The sequence below is a fragment of the Serinus canaria genome, chromosome 2 (assembly GCF_022539315.1).
Source record: "Serinus canaria isolate serCan28SL12 chromosome 2, serCan2020, whole genome shotgun sequence".
NCBI classification, from domain to species: Eukaryota; Metazoa; Chordata; class Aves; order Passeriformes; family Fringillidae; genus Serinus; species Serinus canaria.
The window spans coordinates 2,617,872-2,640,436 of NC_066315.1; the positions used below are offsets into that span (position 1 = coordinate 2,617,872).

A 22,565-nucleotide genomic window follows, 5' to 3' on the forward strand; every position below is an offset into this window, starting at 1 on the left:
CTCCATTCCACTCCATCCATAATGTATATTACATTACATTACATTATCAATAGTTATGTTAATTATAATATCTCATTACTATATTAATATATTACTATATTATTACTATATTAAGATTGTAATAATATTAATGTATAATTATGTATTGGTTATCATATTGTTATAGAATTAATTTTATACATTAATATTTATATATTATGTTATATTATATATATCACATTACATTATATTACATTATATTATACTATATTATATTAATATGTTGTTATTATATCTCATTACTATATCAAAATGTTACTATATTATTGCTACATTAATATTGTTACATCGATATATAATTATATATTAGTTATTATAATTGTTCTATAATTATTATTATATATTATAAATTATTATATGTTATATATTACATTTATACATAAAAATATACATTGCATTGCATTGCATTGCATTGCATTGCATTGCATTGAATTGCATTGCATTATATTATCTGAAGGAGATGATTTGCTTATTTCACTTACTGCTCTCCAGAAATGGGTGGTCTGGCACCACTAAGGTTTGAAACAGCAGAGCATGGATGCTTATGGAATAATTCACACATAATGCAGTTTTTTGCCTTTGTGACCTGCTCATCAAACAGACATAAAATTATTCTGGGCCCCTTCATGATCTAAAAGGGTTTTAACCCATTATTGGGAAGCAATATGGGGCAGCTCCTGGAGTTAGTGGCATCAGCAGACCCATGTGCTCCCCCAGGTTTATCCCATGATCCAGGTGTGTGGCTTTTTAGGTCACTCAGCTATTAGGACACTCTAACCTAGGACCTCCAGCATCCTCACTCAAATTCCTGTTTCTTTATAGATTTACTGTGTTCTGCCAGGCAAATAGTTTATTCTGTCTGCATCCGAAGTTTTCTGTGGGAATCACAGTGTACTGCTGAGTTGGAGTTGTAAGGCTGAATTACAGTGACACTGTGGTGGGCATTCACTTCTCCACATGTAGGCATCCAAAAATTGTCCAGTCACACCCCTTGAGTGTTTACTTCTCCCTAGAGATGCCAGGGGAAACCCATGTCCCAAATTGAGCTGTCTGTGTCTGAAGCTGTGTGAATTGAATGTCCTGCTCTGGTGAAGGTGACCAAATCACCATATAAAGTGGCTGTGCAACACACAAAATACAATTTTCATTTAATATTTCCAAGACTCTTTCTACCTGACAAGGGCTGTCTATTTTCCTGGCACCAAATAATACCATTGAAATGTCCATGAATGACAACAACTGGCTGTGCCTGATGAGTCACCTTTATCATCAGAAACCATCTGCTGTGCTTTAATAAACCAGAGATACATCAGGGCTTGATGCAATAGGAAACATTTATTATCTGGGCACTGAAAAATGATGGTGAGACATAACTGTGCTAATTATTCCAGAGGTATCACTATGTGCTCTTCCTTCTTTTTCTGTCAGGGCCACTTCATTGTGTGGGAAGGAGCTCCAGGAGCTCGAATGGCATGGAAAGGACACAAAAGACATGTTTTCCTCTTCAAAAATTATATTGTGATCTGCAAACCAAAGCGAGACACAAAGACAGACACCTACAGCTACATCTTCAAGAACATCATGAAGGTCTGATCCCTTTATCCTCACATAAAGCATTTCTCTGTCAATTAGAGCTTCAATATATATCCAGCTTGAACGTTCTTCTAATCCTTCTGAGCTATTCCTTTCAAAAACTCTTTGAAGCACAAGTAGAATCTACATTTATCCCAAAATATCTATTTTAAGCATGTCAGAAACCATCACGGTGGACTTGTACCATGCAGCAAGTACATTACAAGTACAAGCATTTATTTATTTCTGTTACCTCATTTAATAACCAGCATAAATATATTTATGTGGATTTTGCTACAATATTTTCTTGCATTTGTAAATCTCTGGTTTTGGCAATCTGTAATACTGGGAGTAAATCAGAAGGAATCTTATTTGCTAAATTCCATTGGGTTTTCTCTGCTGGTTATGTCCTTTGCAGACACCAATTCCTGTTCTGAAATGGAAAGGTTCAGAGGATTTGGCCCATTCATCTTCAGACATTCAGGGTTAAAAGTGCCAGAAATTGAGGAAAGTGTTTTCACAAGGCAGGAAATGCTCAATTCCAAGAAAAAACAGCCAACCAACCAGAAAGCCCATGGAGTTCTTGACCAAGCCCAGCCAGGACTTTCTGAAAGTCTTTATCAGTATTCATAGGCAGATTTTATTCCCAAGAAAAAAAAAGGAAGCATTTCCATGCTTTGTCCAGAGACTGCCTATTCTCTATTTTTTTTCCATGTTGCCTGGGTCCAGCCCTTCAGGGCCAGTGTGTTCCACCCTTGGGATAACTTTTAATGCTGAACATTGTTTTCCTGAAAAATTAACCCCAGGAAAATATCAGTTTGGTAACCAGAAAGTCAAATACAGCAGGGAAAGTAACTCTCAAAGTAGCTCTGATTGCTCTTCATCCAAAGCCAGGTTGCCTTGCTCACGCGATCTGAAAAATCTTTGAAGAAAGCGCAAATTACCCCTTTTTTGCTGTCGGGAATTCCTTAAATACACAGGATTTGTGACGACTTTCTTGCCCCTTCTGTCACTCAGCTGAACAACATAGATGTGAATGACCTGGTGGAAGGGGATGACCGGGCCTTTGAGATCTGGCACGAGCGGGAGGACTTGGTGCGCAAGTACCTGCTGCAGGCGCGGACCGTGAACATCAAGAACTCCTGGGTGAAGGAGATCTTGGGCATCCAGCAGAGGATCAGCGAGCCCATCTGGAGTAAGTGTGGCACCAGAGAACCCAAACCTCACGGGTTTTCTTCTTGGATGGTCTCCTTGGTTCACCAGACAACCCAAACCTCACTGGTTTTCTTCTTGGATGGTCTCCTTGGTTTGATGCCATGTGCAGGCTGACCGAGAACAGAGTTCTAGACTAGAGACTAGACAGAGTTAAAGAGTAAAGCAGGAATTTGTTCCAAGGATCTCCTCCATGGATGCACCTTGGGCAGCAGCAGAGCCCAGCCAGGGCTGCACCCAAGATGACCCAAAATGGCCCCAAAATGCACCAGCGCTCCCGGGGTCTCTCCCTGGGATCAGCTCTGCTCCATTCCCACCTTGCAGTTCATTGTCCCAGCCCAGCTTTAGCCCAGGCACTCCCACCCTGCTTGTTTTTCTCTCTCCAGCCCACGGGGTTTGTGCTCCTGGGCTGGGATTTGGCTCATTTGTCCTTGGTGCCCAGCTGGAGCAGGAATTGTTTTGTCTCCCTGCTCTGTGCACAGAGCTCACCATGCCCTGATGGGAAGCCCAGACCCACACACTAAAGCAGCACAGAATCTGAAAAATATAAAAGCTGAAACCTGAATCATCAGGTTCAGGAAGTTATAAAAGAGGGAGAGAAGCTCCCTCTTTATGGTCGTTAAATGTGGGAGCAAGTCCAGGGAGGGGATTCTATCCCTCTGCTCTTGTGGGATCCCACCTGCAGTGCTCTGTCCAGCTGTGGGGTCTCCAAAATAAAATGGACATGGAGCGGGTGCAGTGAGTCCAGGAGAGGCCTAGAAGATAATTTTAAGGTTGAAACACTTCTCCTGGAGGAAAGGCAGGGAGAATTGGGGTTGTACCTGATCCAGAGTCCTACATACCCAGTACAAATGACCCTGTGACCTCGCTGGGTTCCAGACTCTTTACTCAGTTCCTGGCTTACACTGCTCTATCTTTGCATTTGGGTTTACTTTGGAATTTTGTCAGGTCATAATGTTTCATCAGTCTCAGTGTCATTTGAGATTCCACCAATTTGCAATCCACAAAATCTATCAGTAGGGATATAAGATCTTTCTATTTTCCAGGCATCAGCTACAAATGGTGTCCACTATAGTGCAAGGATATTTGGCATCTTAAAAGGCCAGAACAGTATTGGCTTTAGTCCATATACACTGAAAACAAGTCTGGGCACTTCATTTTGTGCCTTTAGTAAAGTGTTTTAGTGAGGAAGACTATCAGAATAATTTTGTATGGTTTCATACGGTAGCAGTGGGTTAAAATAAATGTCACTTAATAAAGAAACAGGTTGCCCAAAGTTGTGGCTTGCCCATCCCTGGAAGTGTCCAAGGCCGGGCTGGATTGGGCTTGGAGCAGCCTGGGAGAGTGGAAGGTGTCCCTGCCCATGGCAAGGGTGGGAATGCAATGATCTTTAAGGTCTCTTCCAACCCAAACCACTCTATAATTCTATGATTCAATAAAAGCATAGATTTTATTGTTAGGGCACCAGCAGAATGCTGGTTTGGATATCCAGGCTGTATTTTATTTGAGGAGTTGCCTTAACAGTGACAGATGTGTGTTGTCTGAATAATGGATGTGCTTATTAAAATCAGGGTCTAAAATAATTCCAGCTCAGCAACAAATTCCCTTTTTTTTTTCATATGGTCTAACTTTATAGCCAACAGCAGACATGTTACAGACTGAATTTAGTCTGAGACAAGCAAGGAGAGCATGTCACCTATTAAGTCTTGAGCTGCTAAAATTTCCTGTTCACTTTTTCCATTCTCAACCTCACAGATTTGCAGAAATTATTCTTATCTCACTTAGCAGCAGCCATGCCATGGACAGAGCCCCTTCCTCCAGCCTAACACGCTTCCTCTGATATTTCAGTCCCTCCAGACTTTGAGGAAGAACTGGCAGACTGCACAGCTGAGCTGGGAGAGACAGTCAAGCTGGCCTGCAAGGTGACAGGAGCTCCCAAGCCATCCATCAGCTGGTACAAAGGTATGAGCAGCAGGGTCTGAAATGCACCCTCCAAACGTGCTCCCTGTCCATACTGCTGTGATAACTGGGCTGTGGGTTGGTGCCTTAAGGAGCTGGAGCAGAGGCTAGACAGAGTTAAGGGGAATAAAGTGGAGATTTATTGAGGTGCCTTCAAAGGCCACACCCTGGAATACCCAGATGGCTCCAAGATGGAAGCCAAAGAGGGCTTGGACACAAGATCTCATATTTTTATAAGTTTTAGTCCATTTGCATATTGGAATTAACTGTCCAATTAATGGCTTTAAATTATGAAGTTTCATCCTCTCTGCTTGCTTTCCTGCCTCCTCTTTCCATGTTGTTCATGCTTTGGTCCTGAAGTTTGAAGAGATTGTCCTGGAGTCTCCAGCTAGAATGGGATTGTTTGGTCTCCATCACCCTGTGAAAAGATCCCAGTAACACTTAATATAAAGCTAAAAGCTGCACACCAACACAGAACAGAAAAACTTAAAACCTAAGGTTTTAAAAATCAGGATTTTCCAAGAGCTGACACCCTAGAGATACTCAAGTCTAGAAATTGTAATTTTGGGGTGTGCTCCTTTGGCTGGAAAAGCAGAATTATCACAGCACAGAATGTACTCTGGGATAATTTCACTTTTAAATGAGGAGTGGTGATGTGTGAGGTCCTCCAACACTACTTTGCCCTGGATGATGTTTTATAGAGAGCTGGATGAAGGTGAATAGCTGATTCCTCAACTCCCAACACCAGCTGCAATAATACAGCTCTCAGCCCTCTAGGGACAAAAAGCTGGATGAAATCCCTAAGGAGGAAACTCTCAGTAAGCTATTTTAAAAGAAATAATTTCCCTTTCAGATGGAAAGCCCGTGGAGGTGGATCCCCACCACATTATAATAGAGGATCCTGATGGTTCCTGCACACTGATCTTGGACAACCTGACAGGGGCTGACACAGGACAGTACATGTGCTTTGCTTCCAGTCCTGCTGGGAATGCCAGCACCTTGGGAAAGATCCTTGTTCAAGGTAAAGTCCTGCCCAGATGCAGTATTTTAAGGGGGTCTGCTATGAAAGGCCTTAAATTTGTACCAGCCATGGTGTGACCAGCAGGAGCAGGGCAGTGACTGTCCCCTGTGCTGGCTTGGGGTCAGCTTTGAGATTGCCATGACCAGAAGGACATTGAGGGGCTGGAGCGTGTCCAGGAGAGGGAACAGAGCTGGGAAGGGGCTGGAGGACAAAGAAGGGAGCTGTGGGAGCTCAGCCTGGAGCAAAGGAGGCTCAGGGGGGACCTTGTGGCTCTGCACAGCTCCTGCCAGGAGGGGACAGCCGGGGGGGTCGGGCTGTGCTCCAGGGAACAGGGACAGGAGGAGAGGGAATGGCCTCAGGCTGGGCCAGGGGAGGTTTAGGTTGGAGATTAGGGAAAATTTCCTCACCAAAAGTGTTGCCAACTACCAGAACAAACTTCTCAAGGAACTGGTGGAGTCACCATCCCTGGAAGAGCTCAGAAAACATTTAGATGTGGCACCTGGGGATGTGGCTGACTGTTGGCCTTAGCAGGGTTAATGGTTGGACTCCATGACCCCAAAGATCTTTTTCAGCCTAAATGATTCTATGTTTCTATGATGTTACAAATATTAAGACATTCCAGAGGTTCTATACAACATGAACTGGATAATATTTAAAAAAAAATATATATATATACAGGTGCAGGCAGCTGTTTTTAGGTCAAAAAAATTTGGTCTATGGTATCCTTTAGACCCTGTGAAAATTATCTGGTCAGGAACATGCCCTTCCTATCTGTTCATATTTCCAGCTACCACTTACCTTTGCTTTTTGCAGTTCCCCCACGGTTTGTGAACAAGGTCAGAAATGCTTATCTTGTCGAGGGTGAAGATGTCCAGTTCACCTGCACTGTGGAAGGAGCACCCAGGCCTCAGATCAGGTCAGTCCTGCAGCTCACATGGGAACAAATCCTGGTTTCCCATTTTTCATAGTCAGAAAAGTCATTTTGAGTTTATGACCCTTTCTTTCTGGTATTTTCTACCTTAACCCCATCCCAGAGCTGGCTCTTCATGATCCAGACATTCCTGAGATTCTCAGCAATTAATTCTAGCTAGAATTTGAAAGGAAATACCTGCAGATAGACCCTGAGGAGCACCCTGTCCAATCTAAAGCCCTGGAAAACATTTTATCATTGTTTATCCTCCCTGCCTTACACCTGACTGGATTTTATCAGGTGTTCAGACAGAAAGCTCAGTAACTCTTGTCTTGTCATCATTTAAAGCCCTTTTCCAGCACTGACTGAGGAGATCTCTTGGGAAGAACCTCATAAAGGTGTGCAGGTTCATACCCAGGTGTGATCTACCCACCTGCAGCCCTCCCTTCCAGGATCCAAATGTTTGTCTGAGGATCAACTCCGGAGTTGTTTGATGGATGGATCAGTGATCTTGGGGACCTCTTGATGCTGCATAATTTTTTTCCTGGCTTATGCTCCATGTTTTCCCACTCAGGTGGTACAAGGATGGGGTGCTGCTGAAGGACACCAGTAAATACCAGACTTTCAGTGAACCACGGAGTGGCATTGCAGTCCTGGTGGTCAAGAACCCTTCCAATGAAGACATGGGGCACTATGAGTGTGAGGTAAGTTCGGAGATATTTCAATATCTGTCATCTGAAATGGTACAGGCAGGAGAATTCGTTTTACTGGCAGAGACCCATGGCTGAGGAATTGCTCATAAGAATGTTATAGATAGTCTTGAGCTAGATCTGGATTGTGAAAAAGCTCCAGAATATTCTGCTCTGACAGCTTGTTGGTACAAGTAAGAGTTGATGGAGCTTGTTCTGAAGCTTCTACTCAGATCTAGATCTCTAGAGGAAACTCTTACAAAATTTGTGACCATTGTTATGTGATATTTTGTTTCTGGATCGTCTTTAAATTATGACTAAGAAACCCTCCAGAGGAAAAAAAAAAAAAAAAGAAATTAGGTCTAAACAGAAGGATAAAGCACTGAAATTACTGTTTGTTTAGCAAGCATACGTGGAAGTAGCTGATAAATCTTTAAAAGTGTAAGATATTTTATGAAAATTAGTCATAGTCTATGCATTCATTGTAATAAAACATAAGAAGTTCTGAGGGCTTGGCAATAAAAGAAATTTGTGTTGGTTTAGGAAATTAGTGTGGGTCAGCTGCTCCATGGGAAATGGTTCAGCTCACATAAATATTTAGGAAGTTTGATATACATTAAAGAATTCTACTGGAATTTAAGCAAAACCAAACTAACTTGCACTTGCCATTGACCGAGATCCTAAGGTCCAGTATTCCCTTGGCTGAGTAAAACTCAGTAGCTATTGGATGATAATCAAAAAGAATCCTCTTTGTGGGCACCTCAGTGTGAGTGCAGCAGGAATCTGGGCCTGTAAGTAGAGACAGAGTTACCCCAGGAGCAAATCCCAGGCTGCAGAGCAAACAGCCAGTGATTAAGTAAATAAGTTTTCAGATGTGTTGTAACTTGTCTGTGTGGATCATTTTTGTTAAAAGACCACGAATTCCATCGAGCAGCAAAGTGTCCCTTCAAACTCCAGCTCGGCACTGTTCTCACACCTTCACCCATTTCTGCCAGCACTGAATTTCCAAGGGTAGCACAGGCAGGGTTTTATCATGACAAAAAAAAACCCCAAAAAACAACTGTGTTTCATTTGGCACTGCACCATTCTCTCCAGCTGATGAACAGGTTAGGGTCTGCCAAGAGTGGAGCAGAGCTTTACCACCACAGCGCCGCAGCCCTGACCCAGGAGAGGAGAGGAGACCAAGCCATCACCATTGAAGGTACGACCCTTGCCCAGCTCTGTACGTACACCAGCCCTAAAAACAACAAAATTCCAGTATTTTTTGCCATCTTACCCATGTTGGTTGTTGGTGTCCATGTACCTGTATGTCTTCTGGAGATGTGCATGGGCACAGGGCAGCTCGGCTCTGTGCCCATCATCATCTGTTGATTTCCAAGCCTGGAAAATCAACTTCATATAATGTGGATGCATTATATGGAAAAGGAGGAGCAAATGAAGGGTTTGTCACGCCACCACTAGTGCAAAAAGAAATGTTGTGTGTTGTTGGAAGACTTGGAAATGTGTGTCAGCCTGGCAGAAATGTTACAGGGGCCACTGGGTAAAGGCGGAGGTGTGTTGGGATTGTTCCTGAAATACCACTGAAGGACATGGGGAATGACTGGGAAGGCAGAACTGACAGCAGTGTGTCCTGAGCAATGATTAGTTCATCCATTATTTAGGACTCTCCAGGGATAGCCATAGAGCCTGTTCCTTTTTTTTCCTGCCAGTTTCACCTGGGTTGGTAGGGCAATAAGAATTGATTTTACACCCACCCAAAAACGCATCTTCCTTCACAACTTTTAGTCATTACTGCCAAAATTCCAGGGATTACTGCTTATCCCAGGGATTTCCACACAGAGTGTGTTAGTGCTTGCTATAAACCCATCACAGCCCAGTTTAAATCCATGGCCACATCTCCCTAGGGAGCATTTCCTGGCATAGGGAATTGACTCTTTGTGCATCCTGTAAATGTCCTTGTGTGGCTGAGTGTGAACCAGCCAGTCCTGTCTCTCTTGGACAGCTCAGGAGGTGATACAGCCAAGGGACCACCTTTAATAGGTAAGGGACAGGTTTGGAGGGCAAGAGAGAGGACTGGGACAGGCACAGGCCTTTCCATGCCAGCAAACCTTGGTTTACAGGCTTCTGTGGGGGCATGGTCAACAAAAGCCAGAGTTTTACCAACAGCTCTAGGACCTTCTTTCTTCAACTTTGGTATTCCAACACTGTCTTGTGATAATAACAGGAGTTCAAGTGTGTTTATCCCAGTTCAAGGGCATAATTGACATTATCAACTTCCATTAAGAGCCAACATTCTGACTCATGAAGCTGCTGGGCAGAAAATGCTGGAGTCTGGAATAATATTCAAGGATAAATGATCCTCTACTCATATTTTTCCATCATTTTCTACAGTCCTGTGCTGTTGGCCCTGTTTGAGACAGGAGCCTGGTCAGGCTGGACCTTTGGGCCAGCCCTCTGTAGACACAAATGTTGAGCTATTACATTAAGAGGGCTCATCCACAATAAATTATCAAGATTAGCATCCTGATCTATGAACTTTCTTGGTTTCATTTTAAACATGTTTTCCTTTTAGTTCTTTCCCAGAGTCCCATCAAAAAGCATTACAGGGAGGATGGTGTAAGTGTAGAAACACTAGAATTTTTTAGCCAAATAAACCTTCAAGTACTTGAATTATTTTTCCTTTCTATGCCCCAAAGAGAGAAAAATAAGTTGTGTGCAGGATGTAGAGGAACACAAATAAATCTCTGTCAGGGTGGTGTATATTGATGGAGTTTACTTCAGGCAGACGTTATAAAAGCAAACAAGTGTTGTATAAAATTTTAGGAGCATTTTCAGCTCTGGGGGTTGCAAATGTGTGTGTTCAGCCCCAAATTTCTCATTTGCTGTTATTCTGTAATCATAAACAAAAACAAAAAAAAAAATCATTGTGAGCTTGGTTAAAAAGATATAATTGGAGTTTGCCTGGAAGCTTCAGAAATGTCATGAAATAAATTTGTTCTGTGATGTGTGCAATTGCTTGAACTCAGTAATAGGGGAAAAAAAATAGATCCCTGAGTCATCTCCAGGGAGAAACAGAGGGAGATCTGCTTCAGGCCAGTGGAGAAAATAGGCTCATCCATGGAGCAAGAGGATTGTTGTGTGCAGAATGGCACCAGGGATGAATTTGGCATAATGCTCCTGACCGAGGAGGGAACTCGCTGCTTTCTTGAGAATCAGTAACCAGCCTTGATCTGCCTGGGGAAAAATCAGGTTCATCTGGCAAAGACTTGGAGGACAGGTGGATCTCATCAAGGCTCTTTCCATCCTCACAATCCTTCCTGTCTGTGCACATGGGATTACTCGTAGCTTCACCAAGAGGACAACATTACTGCTCTCACAACAGGAAATAGATCCCGTGTCTGCTTCCTGGCTCACTGCACCCTGGGTCTGAGTTTCACCTGATTTATCTCTGTTCCTGTGAAATTCCCACTGTCTGGGTCTCACGAGGCACCCAAGGGGCAATGATTTTAGTTTTTATCCTCCTGCCTTTCTGTACTGTTTATTCTGCTGAACCAAACCCATGGTTTGGGATACCATTAGTCCAGTGGTTCATGAGCCCCTGACCTGCAGTTGGTGATGGTGCTCAGTCCAAGACCGTGGGTATAAAAACCAAAATTCTTTGGTTTAAATTCCCAATATGGGGTTTTGCAGGTCCATTGGATGGACCAAATCCAAAAAGGATGGAAACCACTGGGCTAAGGGATCCCTTGTGTGCTGAGATCTGCCTTCAGCCACACCTGGTCGCTGCACTGAAGTCAATGGAGGGTTGCTTTAAAAAATCCTCTTTCTTTGGATATTGGAAGAATTTGAGACACTTTAAAAAAAGTGTAGCTGAAAGAAGATCCTTCTCTTTGACTTCCACTTGACTGTGTCTGCTTTGCACCTCGCTGCTTAACCTGCACACGGCACACCTGGGCTGATGTGCTCTGGCATGTTCTGGTGTGATTTATCCATCCAGGCTCACTAACTTGATTATTTGTCAAGAAAAGCAAAGCCCAGTGCCTTGGAAAGGTGTTGCATTTCCATATGGATGGGCAGACCTGGAAGGAGACAGTCAATACAAGGGGAGGAGTCAGGAGACAAAGCCATAAACAAAAATTCCCAAAGCAGCTACAGCCAGGCAACAATAATTCCTTCACAGATTTGCCCCAGATTTCATGCAGAGCCTTGGGCAGGTTCTTCAGGTACCTTGTAGCAGCCACCTTGCTAAAAATCACCAAAATACTTATGAAGTTCTAACAAGGAAGATTTAAAACACAAAGAAATAGGGCAGAGGAGCTTGCCTCCTGTGGGATGTTCACTGATTAGGGTGATGATTAGAGTATTTACCTCGTTATTTTTATTCTCTTATCACCATGGTTTAGTCTCATTTTTGGCCAGACCACAGAGTTCCCAGTGCAAATTCAGGAGAATTTGCCCATCTGCCTTTGCAGCCGTGTCAGTCACTGCAGGAGTGGAGCCTTTTCATTGTTTGGGTTTGGGAGTTTTTGTTTGTTTGTACAGTTTTTGGTGGGGTATTTTTGAGAGAGATCCCATTTGTATAAATAAAAATACTCTTATATTCATGAGTTGAGCCACCAGCCCTGTAGGATTTCAGAGATCTGTGGAGGTGGCACTTGGGGACAGGGTTTAAGGTGGCAGTGCTGGCTTAGCAGTTGGATTCAGTGATCTTAAGGGTCTTTTCCAACCTCAAGGATTGCAAGAATTGCTCATTTTAGGACTACTTTTAGCAGTTCTTGTCAGCTTTTGCAGATTAACCTCCAAGTAGCAGAAGGAGGTGAAAACAGAGCAGTGCTCCTCTGGTTCATGTCAGCATGAACTGAGCAGCAGAAATAGGTTTAAGCTTCTGTGAGTGGAGAAAAGAGCTTTAAAAACTGTAATAAAGGCTACAAATAAATATCTATCCATCCATCCATCCATCCATCCATCCATCCATCCATCCATCCATCCATCCATCCATCCATCCATCCAGAGCAAGGAGAACTCACTCAGTGTTCCATCACTTGTAAGCCAATGTTTTAATCTATTAACCAAAGAGATGTCTGGGCTGTCCCTAATGCTTACAGCTTTTAACCTGCTTATCAGGGGCTCCTGCTTTGCAAAGCTGTTTGCTTAAAATGCTCTTGAAAAGTTGAAATGATAAATCCTAAACAATGCTAAAAATGGATGCAGAATATTTTCCTCTCGGGGAAAAACAACAGGAAAAAACAAAACAAAACAAAACAAAAAAAACCACCCAAAACCAAACAAACAAAAAAGAAAACAAAACAAAAAAAAAAAAAAAGAAAACCAAAAAGAAAGAAAAGAAACCCAAATTCTCTCATCCTACTTTCGTGTGGTTCTATCCTTCAATATAGGATTGCTCAAATCCTCCCTCACACCTCGGACAGCACATATACAATTTATTAAATGCCATTTTCAGCTTTCTCATCCCAGGCCTGCTGAGTTTTTGAGTATTGAATCTCTTTGACATCCACTACAAATAGAAATATCACAGTTGGTGTCATTTGGGAGGAATTCAAGAGCAGGCATTAATAGAGCAGCCATGAAAGAGACTTTTTCTTACAGACTTTGTGAGATTCCATTAAGTTGGATCATTGTTCAGCAATTTAGTTTATATTACTTAATTCTCATCTAAATACATTGTTGCTGAAATAACCTGTTATCAGGTGTATAATGCAATTAATTAAAACATTTCCATCAGGTGTTCAGAATTTTTACTCATATGCTCAATGAATATGGATTTATCTCATGTTATTTAATGAGATTTCTAAAAGTTATTTGAAAATTGCAGAATAGTGATTTAAAAATTCAGTGAAAATCTCTAACCTGAGTGTGGTAAATTGTTTGAGCACTCAGTTCATCTGCCATCACTGTATTATTATAATTCCACTATTTAAAACAAGGTTTGAGTTATTAGAAAAAAATATTGATTAAGGATGTAAATGGGTTTATTGTAATTGTGTCCAGGGATAAATATTTGAAAATAATTTTGCCCTTTACTTACCCAGTTAGTTTAAATTCAAATCTCCAAACAGATTTTGGTTAAACTCACCCAGTTCTGCAACAGCTCCTTTGAATCTCTGGGAAATTATTCCAGATTTTTACAGGCATAAACAAGACAAGGCTCTGCAAAAAAAAAAAAAACATGAGCTCTAGGTCAGAAATGAACATCAATATTTGCACAAAATTCTTTTTCATTATGGTCAAATTTGTGGTTTTACCTGAGGCAGGGAAGAGCCCTTGGAAGTGAAGTGGAAGGAAAATTAGATTAAAGTATACCATTTAATATTGTAAATGTATTTTTAATTTTCAGTCAATGCAGGTTTGGGGGCACCATTGAAAACATCAGCACTAATCACCAGTTATTAAACAAATAATACAGACAGTCCAGATTCCCTGGGCAAGGACTGTTTCTGATTTTATAGAGATTTTTAAGAAGCAGTTCACCTAAATTGCACTGACTGAAAATTACCAGAGCCTATTTATTATAGGCTGGCTGGAAAACTGAAAACCAATTGCTGGAGATTAAATTATGGGGTTTTTTTTAGATATTTTGCTAGTTTATTAAATAAAAAGTGGGCTTGCTGATGGGTTTTTTTTTCCTAGATCTGAAATAGGTTCAGCAGTTCAGAGCGTGCTCCAAGCAGGGTTGGTCAAAAAGTATATTAATTTTATTCCAGTGGAGAGGATGGGAAACCTGCTGAAAATCAGTCAGTTCTTCAAACAGGAACTTTCTACTTTTTAAAAATGTCAGTTTTAGGGAATATTTGCAACACCATGAAATCTTAATTTTTGATCTTGATATTCATCAACAGCTTCCAGTTGGTTATGGGAGAAGGGTCAGGAAAAATTGCAAATTAGAGCAGAAAAAAAAGAGATGGAGCAGACACTGGGCTCTCCTGGTTTCCTAGGATTTGGGGTTTGGGGTTTTTTAAATGCTGATTTTCTCTACTGATGATAATGGTATTAGTTTTTATATTTGTCAGTTGGATTTTGCATCCAGTCCATAAAAGTTTGGCCACAATCCAGTGTTTGGGGAACTGTTTTTTTCCTAGGAAGTGAAATCCCAGCTTAAAGAATTTCAGCTCTCCAGGATTTTCCAGCTTGAGGCATTTTCAGGTTTCTGACACCATCACTACCTTGTTATAGGATAAAGAAAATTTAAATAAGGACCTCGTTTCCTAGCTTTGACCTACCAAACAAAAATGGTAGAATAAACAGTTTTTGCCAAATCATTCTCCACAAAATATTTAATTTCAAAGCCAAATGTTCAGAGAGCATTCTGGATTCTCATTCCTGGTCAGCAACACTAAAGATGATGCTGGAAATAACCACAGAAAGCATGGATGGGATGGTACAGTTGGTTATTTTTCACTCCAGTTTATGTTGATGAACTGAGCAAAGATAATTTAATCATTTCAGCTTTTGCCTTTCTTTAACCCCATGCTGTTCATACTGTTCTCTTTGTAGTCACTGAGCAAGAGACTAAAGTGCCCAAGAAAACCATCATCATGTAAGTGCTGATTTTTTTTTTTTTTTGGGTAACATTTGTGGTTTTTTTGCTTTGCTGCCTTTGCATGATCCAATAACAAGCTTGTGTCCATTGGCCATGCAAGTGTGTTCATTCCCAGATCCCAGAGAATTCTGTGCCATGTCAAGTGACCACCTCAAAAAAAGTCCTTTTGTTCTTTTCCAAAAATAGCAGCACTGGTGTTAGACACAGCCTGGGACAGTTATTTTTTGATATTACACAGGAAAAATATTGCTCCTAATGCTGGTAGAGTTTCACAAGAGCTGGGGAAGGTAGAGCCTGACTTTCAGTGTTGAATGCATAAGAAAAAAACAAACTGAAAGTGGTTTACCTGAAAATATCTACCAATTTAACAAATATCTCAGAACTTAGAGTGATTTCTTCTGGCTTTATTTTAAATTTTTCAAGAAAGGCTTGTATGATGAAGCAGAAGGAAGATGAATATTTTTATCCCCTTCTATCTCTATATTTCTAATATAAATAATTGTCTTGATGACTTGGTATTTTTTAGATACTTTGAGCCTAGTTTATACTGGATGCCTATAAAATACAAAGAATAATTACTGCAAAATGCAGTATTTTCTCAGTCATACAAAGCCTAAAAGCCAAGCAGCCATTAAAATCTTAATTTATCTTCTCAAGTACCATAGAAAAATACATAATCAAATTGTTTCATGTGCTGGAAAGGGGGACTCTGACCTGGGTCAGGATTTCAGAGCAGCTCCCAGCCACTCCAACCATGTCCTGAGGGCAGGAAGGAGTTATGCAATGGATATTTTGGAGAAATGCCTTCCCTCAATTGCTGCACTGTTCTAAAATCAGCCCTTGACTTGGACAAGAGGCTGAAGTGGATGTATTTTATTTTTTTTAGGCATAAAATTGCAACTGAAGGATGGTTTAGAGTTGCTTCCCTTTTATCCCTTTTATTGTTGTCTGTGAGGATTTTTCCTTCAGACCCATGCACTTGGCCCTTTTGGAGGCAGTGGTTTATAAGTTGTGTTCTCTCCCAGAAGTTGCAGATAAGCTCAGTTAAATTTCCAGCCATTAGACCTTTTTCACCCTGCAAAAAAAAAAAAAAAAAAACCAGAAAATAAAGTGTTTTTACCTGTATTACCTCAGGATTCAGACTGGGGCAACTGAACAGAGAGTTATTTATTTTTAATATCACATTCGGAAATATTGTGAGAAAGTTGTGAGCAGGAGGGAATCTCAGAGCCAGTCCACATCTAAAACATGGTAAATCTCATTTTACCACATCTCTGTGCCTGTATCTGGAGCAGCAGCATTAACACTGGTGGATCAAATAATATTCATTAATACAAAATACCATCAGTCAAGTTGATTTCTAAATTTCAGAGATCTCAGTTCCGAAGGCTGTTGTTCAGGACAGCTCCAGGAGAGATTCCTAAATCAAGGGCTGCAGCCTCAAAGGAGTTTGGTAAATTTAGGAGTGGGATCTCAGGCAGAAATTCCCCTCCTTTTGTGGTCATGAACCTTAAATAAGGCTGGACCTCAGCTGAAATTGGGATAGTGATGGGGGAAAGTTTGGGAATAATTCTGAAAGGGCAGATTCCAACTCTTAATCTGTAGGAAGCTGATGAACAGAAACAGCTTTAAAATTACTGGCAGAAAATAATAGATAATTGAGAGATGGGATTGAACAATGTCCAGATATGCAAATCCCAGACCCTAAAAAACCCATTTTGACTTTGCAACATAGATCATGGTCTGCTGCAAGCACCCAAGGATTCATTCTCATCTAAAATGATTTAATTTTGTGCAATTCAGAAAGGCACCACGGCCAGTAGGAAGGCTCTGCACAGACCTTAAAGGTCGATGGAAAAACTGCAGAAAACTTAGAGAAAAGAGTAAAGCAGTGGGAATGAGCAGAAAAGAGGGTGCTCTGCAAGGAAGTAAATCTCCCTGTAGCTGATCCAGTCCTGGACTCCACCATGTCCTCAAAAGGAGAGACTGATGGTGGAAACAAACCTGATCTCCAGAGGAGAAGGAAGAAGTACAAGTTTTCAAAAATAAGACCAGAAGATGAGAAAGGCTGCAGGAAAGCCAAGAGGATTCATCTTCCATGGTGGCTACAAACAGGTTCTCCACTCTCAAGGGCAAAAGAGCAGAGATGTCTGAGGAGCAGAGGGGATGGCCTTCAGCTCCATGTGGCTGTGACTGGAGAATGGTGAGGAGGAAGAGAGGAATTAAAAAGCTGCTGTCTCTATTCTTAATCTCAGTTCAGGCCACTGTTTGACCATTCTGTCAATTCTTTGTTTTTAACCCCATTCCTTGGAGGTAGGGACAGAATCTCAACACAGAAACAAAATGAGTTTTGCTGTGATTTCCACTGGAGCAGATGTGGAGCATTGGCTTCCTTGTGCTGCCCAGGAAAACACTGGCAGAAAGGTATTTACCTAAAATAAAGGTAAGAAACACCACAGGAAAAACCTGCAGGAAAAACTGCATGCTAAGTATGGGTTTAGGCCTTGGATTACAAGGGACTTTTAAAGATAATCTAGTCCAACCTCTTGCTGTGAGCAGGGACAATTTCACCTTGATCAGGCTACTCAGAGCCCATCCAGCCTGACCTTAAATGTTTCCAGGGAAGAGGCATCTACCACCAGCCCAACATCAGTCAAAAAATCTAAAGTAAAGCCAGCAGAAATGTACTGAGAAATCATAATTATGTATCCCAGTTTGGCTTGGTATTCCTGTGTCTATTGGAGGCAGTAGGATCAGGCTGTGTCTGCACTAATGGTATTGTGAAGAGTAAATAAAAAAATCCTTTTGGCATGGATGACTTGTGCAGGAGATGTTCAAACTTTCTTTTCCTGATCATCCACATTTTAAGGGTTAATCCCTTTCAATATAACTGTTCTGCATGATCTGCATGAAATGCAGATCTCTGGTCCCAAAATAGGCTGTAATTAAAAAAAAAAGAGAGATATGTTGCATTAATTAAATATTATTAAGAAGACACCAACCCTACAATGCAATAAAGGGCATTTAGCCATTGAGGTGGGTGGAATTAGGATTTCAGCCAAGGATACTCAGGAAAAGGTTAAAGTCTTTAAGTGTTTAAAATTTTGGGGAGGTCCAAAGTAGCAGAGTAGGTGATCAACACAAGCACATGAAATACAGCAGCACCCAGCAGAGCATCTCTCAGCTGGACGTGCTCGTTGTGCGCTCACACCTGAGGAGTTCACGGAGCCGGGGTTTTCCCTGGGAAAAAGGGCAATGGCTCAGGGTTTTTCCCTGGATCAGGGAGAGGAGACGGGCATGTGGGTGTGTGCTCTGCGTGTGTGTCCCTCCCAAAATGACCACTTCCCCAAAAGCTGCAATGCTCACCCCAAACTAACCCCGCGCGGTGCCTCGGCCGACCGCGGCATGTGCTGGTGGAGTGGGGCTCCCCAAAAAGTCTCATCTTCCCGCCAACTCCACCCCTTTCTGCCACCAGAGAGGAGACCATAACCACGGTGGTGAAGAGCCCAAGACAAAGGGGAAGGGTTTCTCCTGCACGTTCTCCCTCAGGTCATTCTCCTTCCCGCTCCCCGCGGGCAGAGCCGGCTCCGGAGCCGGTTTATGTCTCCAAGATCAGGCAGCCTGTGCACAGACACGACCAGGAGGCAGCACCAAAGTCTGCTGCTGTTCCCAGGCTGTATGTCACAGAACACGAGGACATGCAAGGGGCAGCGGCGAGAGACGTCGTTGTGGAGAGCACAGTGGAAGAGAAAAAGCCCAAGTGGGTCGAAGTGGAAGAAATAATTGAATTCAAGGTGAAAAAGTCACCAAAGCCCACCAGGAAAAGAGGTTCTTCCCCAGTAAAACAAGAAAAAGATGAGTCAGGGGTGTTAACGTTCACTTTTCCCAGCTCGAGGCCGAAGCGCTCCCCAGAAGATGATCCAAACACAAACAACTCCAACAATAAGTTGGTGGAACAGTCAAAGTCTCTGCCCAATGAGGGGCTCTCTGAAGGTGACATCCAGCCTCTGGTGTATACGACCGAGCAGGAAGGACCTCAAGTCAGCAGCGAAGAGAGAAACTCCCCGTGTGGGTCCGAACAATTAGGAAGTGATTCATTTATGGATTATGGGACTGAAGGAAAGAGCTGCCCTCAGGAGCCACGTGCTGACTGCGGGTCAGGCGCCACCTCCCCTCTGCTCGCCTGCGGGGGCGAGCCTTTGGTCTTCAGTTTTGGGACAGCTGCTGGAGACCAACACCAAGTTCTGTTCTCCCCAGTGAGTCCAGAGGATAAGGAAGGGCTCGATGAAGTGGATGTGTCTTGGCCTGTTGGAGAGGAGGTGCCTGAAGTAATACAGGACATCCTTCCCGAAGAGGACATCATCGTGGATGAGCCAGAGGAGCCACACACCGACGACATCAGCACCCGGGACCGCAAGATTTTAACCCACAATGGCAAACTCTTAACTCTGGAGGACCTGGAGGATTATGTCCCTCAGGAAGGCGAGACCTACAGGTGTGAGGATCAGAAACCCACGGCAGAGAAACCCTGCGAGATCTCCGTGCTGCAGACGGAGATCAACGAGCCCACCATCGGCAAGCCGGTGCTGCTGAGCCTGGTCAGGCCCGTGGTGCCAGAGCCCAGGCAGAGGTTCTTCAGCCAGTACGAGGAGCACGTCCCCGGGGCCGTGTTCCTGTCAGCCTCTCGGGTGGCTGGTGTGCAGCCCTCGGGCCCCTCCAACATCTCCTTCCGCGTGAGCGACGCCCGCGCGGCGCCTCCCGGCCCCTCCTTCACGGTGAAGCCCTCGTTCTGCACCGAGGTCCAGCGCTCCGCCGACAACGGGCAGTCCAGCTTCAAAACTGAAGTTTCCACCAGAACCCTCAGCTACGGGACTGTTGGCGAGCCTGTCACCTTGCACATCAGCACAGAAGATCTCTCCCAGAGCTGAGCGGACGCAAGCGTGATTTTTAACAGCAAAGAAAGCAGCTTTATGTTAAAAAAAAAATAAATCAGAATTGTTGTAGGCAAGGGGAATGGGTGGCAAAGATTACAAGGGAATGTATTTAAATATGATGTGTCAAGCTTTTCCAGTCTTAAAGGGAACAGTCTGTCAGAACAGTTTGTAACTTTAAAAGCTTTGATCTAGGTGAACATGTATCATTCCATAGTGGAGCAGTGATGGGAGGTTTAGGAAAAGCCTGATTCTTCTACCTATGACAGAAATATAGATGAAGAAGTGTGGGGTTTTTTTTGTCCATAAACTTAATGATTTTTTCATGTGCCAGTTTTTGGTGTGGCAAGGAGGTGAAAGTATCTAAGCTTTTCAGCATCCTTCAGTAGCCCAGCACAGGGGGTGTCTCCTGTCACCGTGTGGGCCCAAAGGTCATGAAGCTTCACTGTGCTTTGACTCTGCTCTACACTTGTGACACCAATTAGCTCTACCAAAATTTCTTCATAAACCTTTCAAGATGCACAGTCTGGTTGCATTTTTTTAGTCTTCTGCCATATCATGAGATATATATATAGTCGATATTACATATACCAGGGATTCAAAGGGCTGCTCAGGCATTTTTTGGTTGAAATCCCAGTTTGACTCTAGTCAGTGGGGAGAGTCCCACTGTTGTGAGGAAGCAAGAGTTTTGTTGTTCTCTTCTCTTTAAGTGAAAAAGACTGTCTTTTATAAATGACTGATATTTTCAAGTCCACTTCCTAGTTGTCTGATAATGTAGGTTTCATTATTCTGCATTCTAGTGTGGTGGATTTATAAACCATATCTTTTGAAATATAATTCAGTTAACATGCACTGAAAGATTAATGTGCTGCACAAAATAATTTCTGCATCTGCAATCAAACATTAACAAGTACAAAGAACCACAAATGTGGTCTTCAGAGGACCACAGATGTAGTCTTTGCCAATAAATATGACTGGATGAGGATTTGTTCTCCTGAATGTGCCAGTGGTGAAACATTCCTACTAACAGATTAATCCATGATGTCCCCTATATGTGATAAGAGGAATTTACCACTGAGCTATGGCAAAGCAGCAGGAGCACAAAGACAGATTAAATTTAAAAAAAAGAGAGAAAAAAGAGCTTTACCATAACTATTCAGTTGAAACATAGATCTGTTCCAAATGTATTGGGCTGCCAGTTGCAATTGCATCATTTTACTGTAACCAGGAAGGTCGAGATGCCTCCGAGAGGGACTGACTGTGGGGTTCCTCTGGAGCTTTCCAGCAGGAATGCTGCATGAGGGGGAGGCTGAGGTGCACTGAGCACAGCCCATCCCTCTTGGCTTCACCAAAAATGGATGCAGCCCAGACCTCCAACAAGCTGCTCTGAAAAGAGATGAGCTCCCAGGCCCACATCTTGGTGCCAGCTGGAGTCAGCTGGAGCTCACTGATCTCAGCAGGACCCTGCCCTGGCCCTCTCTGGTGACAGAGACGTGGGGTGAAAAGCCCCCACACCCTGTCCCAGCTGAGCTCTGTAGAAGTGTTCATTTGGGGTTTAGGGAAACCAGGAACGCTCAGGCACAGCTGAATTTCTTAGCAGCGTGAGGAGAGAGGGTGGAGGGAGTTTCTGCCTTGGGAAGGAATGGATGATGTTGGCTCAGGGTTTCCCAGCCAGGTGGTATTGAGGAGCTTGTTTTGGAGGCAATATTCCTGCCAACAGGGAATGAATTCACAGAAGGTGCTTGTAGAAAAGTTTTTTTTTTTTCATTCTGCAGCTGCACCTTGTGCTGACTAAAATGAACAGATTGATTTCACAGCCTTTCACTTTCAACATCCACTCAGGATGTCGTGTGCACTACCTTCATGATATAGGATGCTTTTCCAGTGGTGAAGGAAATCAAGCTTCCTTTATGGTACTATCCCATTTTTTATAACATCTCCTTGGTTTATACTGTTTGTTTTATAATGAAGCAATACGATGGATATATATATTAGTGCTTTTTTCATATATTGCACTGTACATTGGAGAGTAACACACACACAACAGGGAAATGCTTTCAAAGCTGAAAATATTTCTTTTATTTTGAGCCTGATTCTGATCACCGTTATTCCAGTGTCAATCTCGAATAATTCCACAGAAGGAAGTGGATTTTATTCAGATTTATGAAGATACTGCTGAGAAAAGATTTTGCCCTGTGATTGTCTTCCAAAAATGTAATATTCAAACAAAAGATAATGAGGATGTGTAAAGGAATGTGGAGGTTTCCTCCTGGTGTGGTCGACACTCAGGTTTTTCTACAGAATCTCTAAGGCTGCACTTCAGGTGGTCATAGAAGAAATAATTATACTTTGATTCATTAGCACAAAGCAATTAACATCTGTTTACATTTTCTTTTGATATTTAAGCAAAAGAGAATCAATTGAAGGGAATTTTCAAAATCCTATGCAGGGCTTTGTTCAAAAAGTGAAAGGTTTATGAAAAGTTCATTACGTATACTTTCAAAATATTTTCCTAGAGGTTAAAAATTATGCTTGTAAGTGATTAAACTGTGTAGATAACTAATGAGCTGTGTGGGGATTTATTTCCTGTAGATGAAAAGATACAGCTGTATGAAAGATTTTAATACAGTGAATGTTTTACTGAAATTCCTGGAGGTAAATGGGTATTAATAAA

General features: G+C 42.4%; 1 protein-coding gene across 1 annotated transcript in view; it reads left to right on the plus strand.

The window, feature by feature from the left end:
* The window catches only part of OBSCN (obscurin, cytoskeletal calmodulin and titin-interacting RhoGEF), a 181,351-nt gene that overhangs the window by 126,842 nt on the left and 31,944 nt on the right, over positions 1-22,565 (plus strand). Inside the window, 7 exon segments of the mRNA XM_050971811.1 lie at positions 1,468-1,626; positions 2,629-2,806; positions 4,672-4,785; positions 5,636-5,803; positions 6,617-6,719; positions 7,288-7,417; positions 8,498-8,603. Coding sequence (XP_050827768.1) covers positions 1,468-1,626; positions 2,629-2,806; positions 4,672-4,785; positions 5,636-5,803; positions 6,617-6,719; positions 7,288-7,417; positions 8,498-8,603 — 958 coding nt within the window.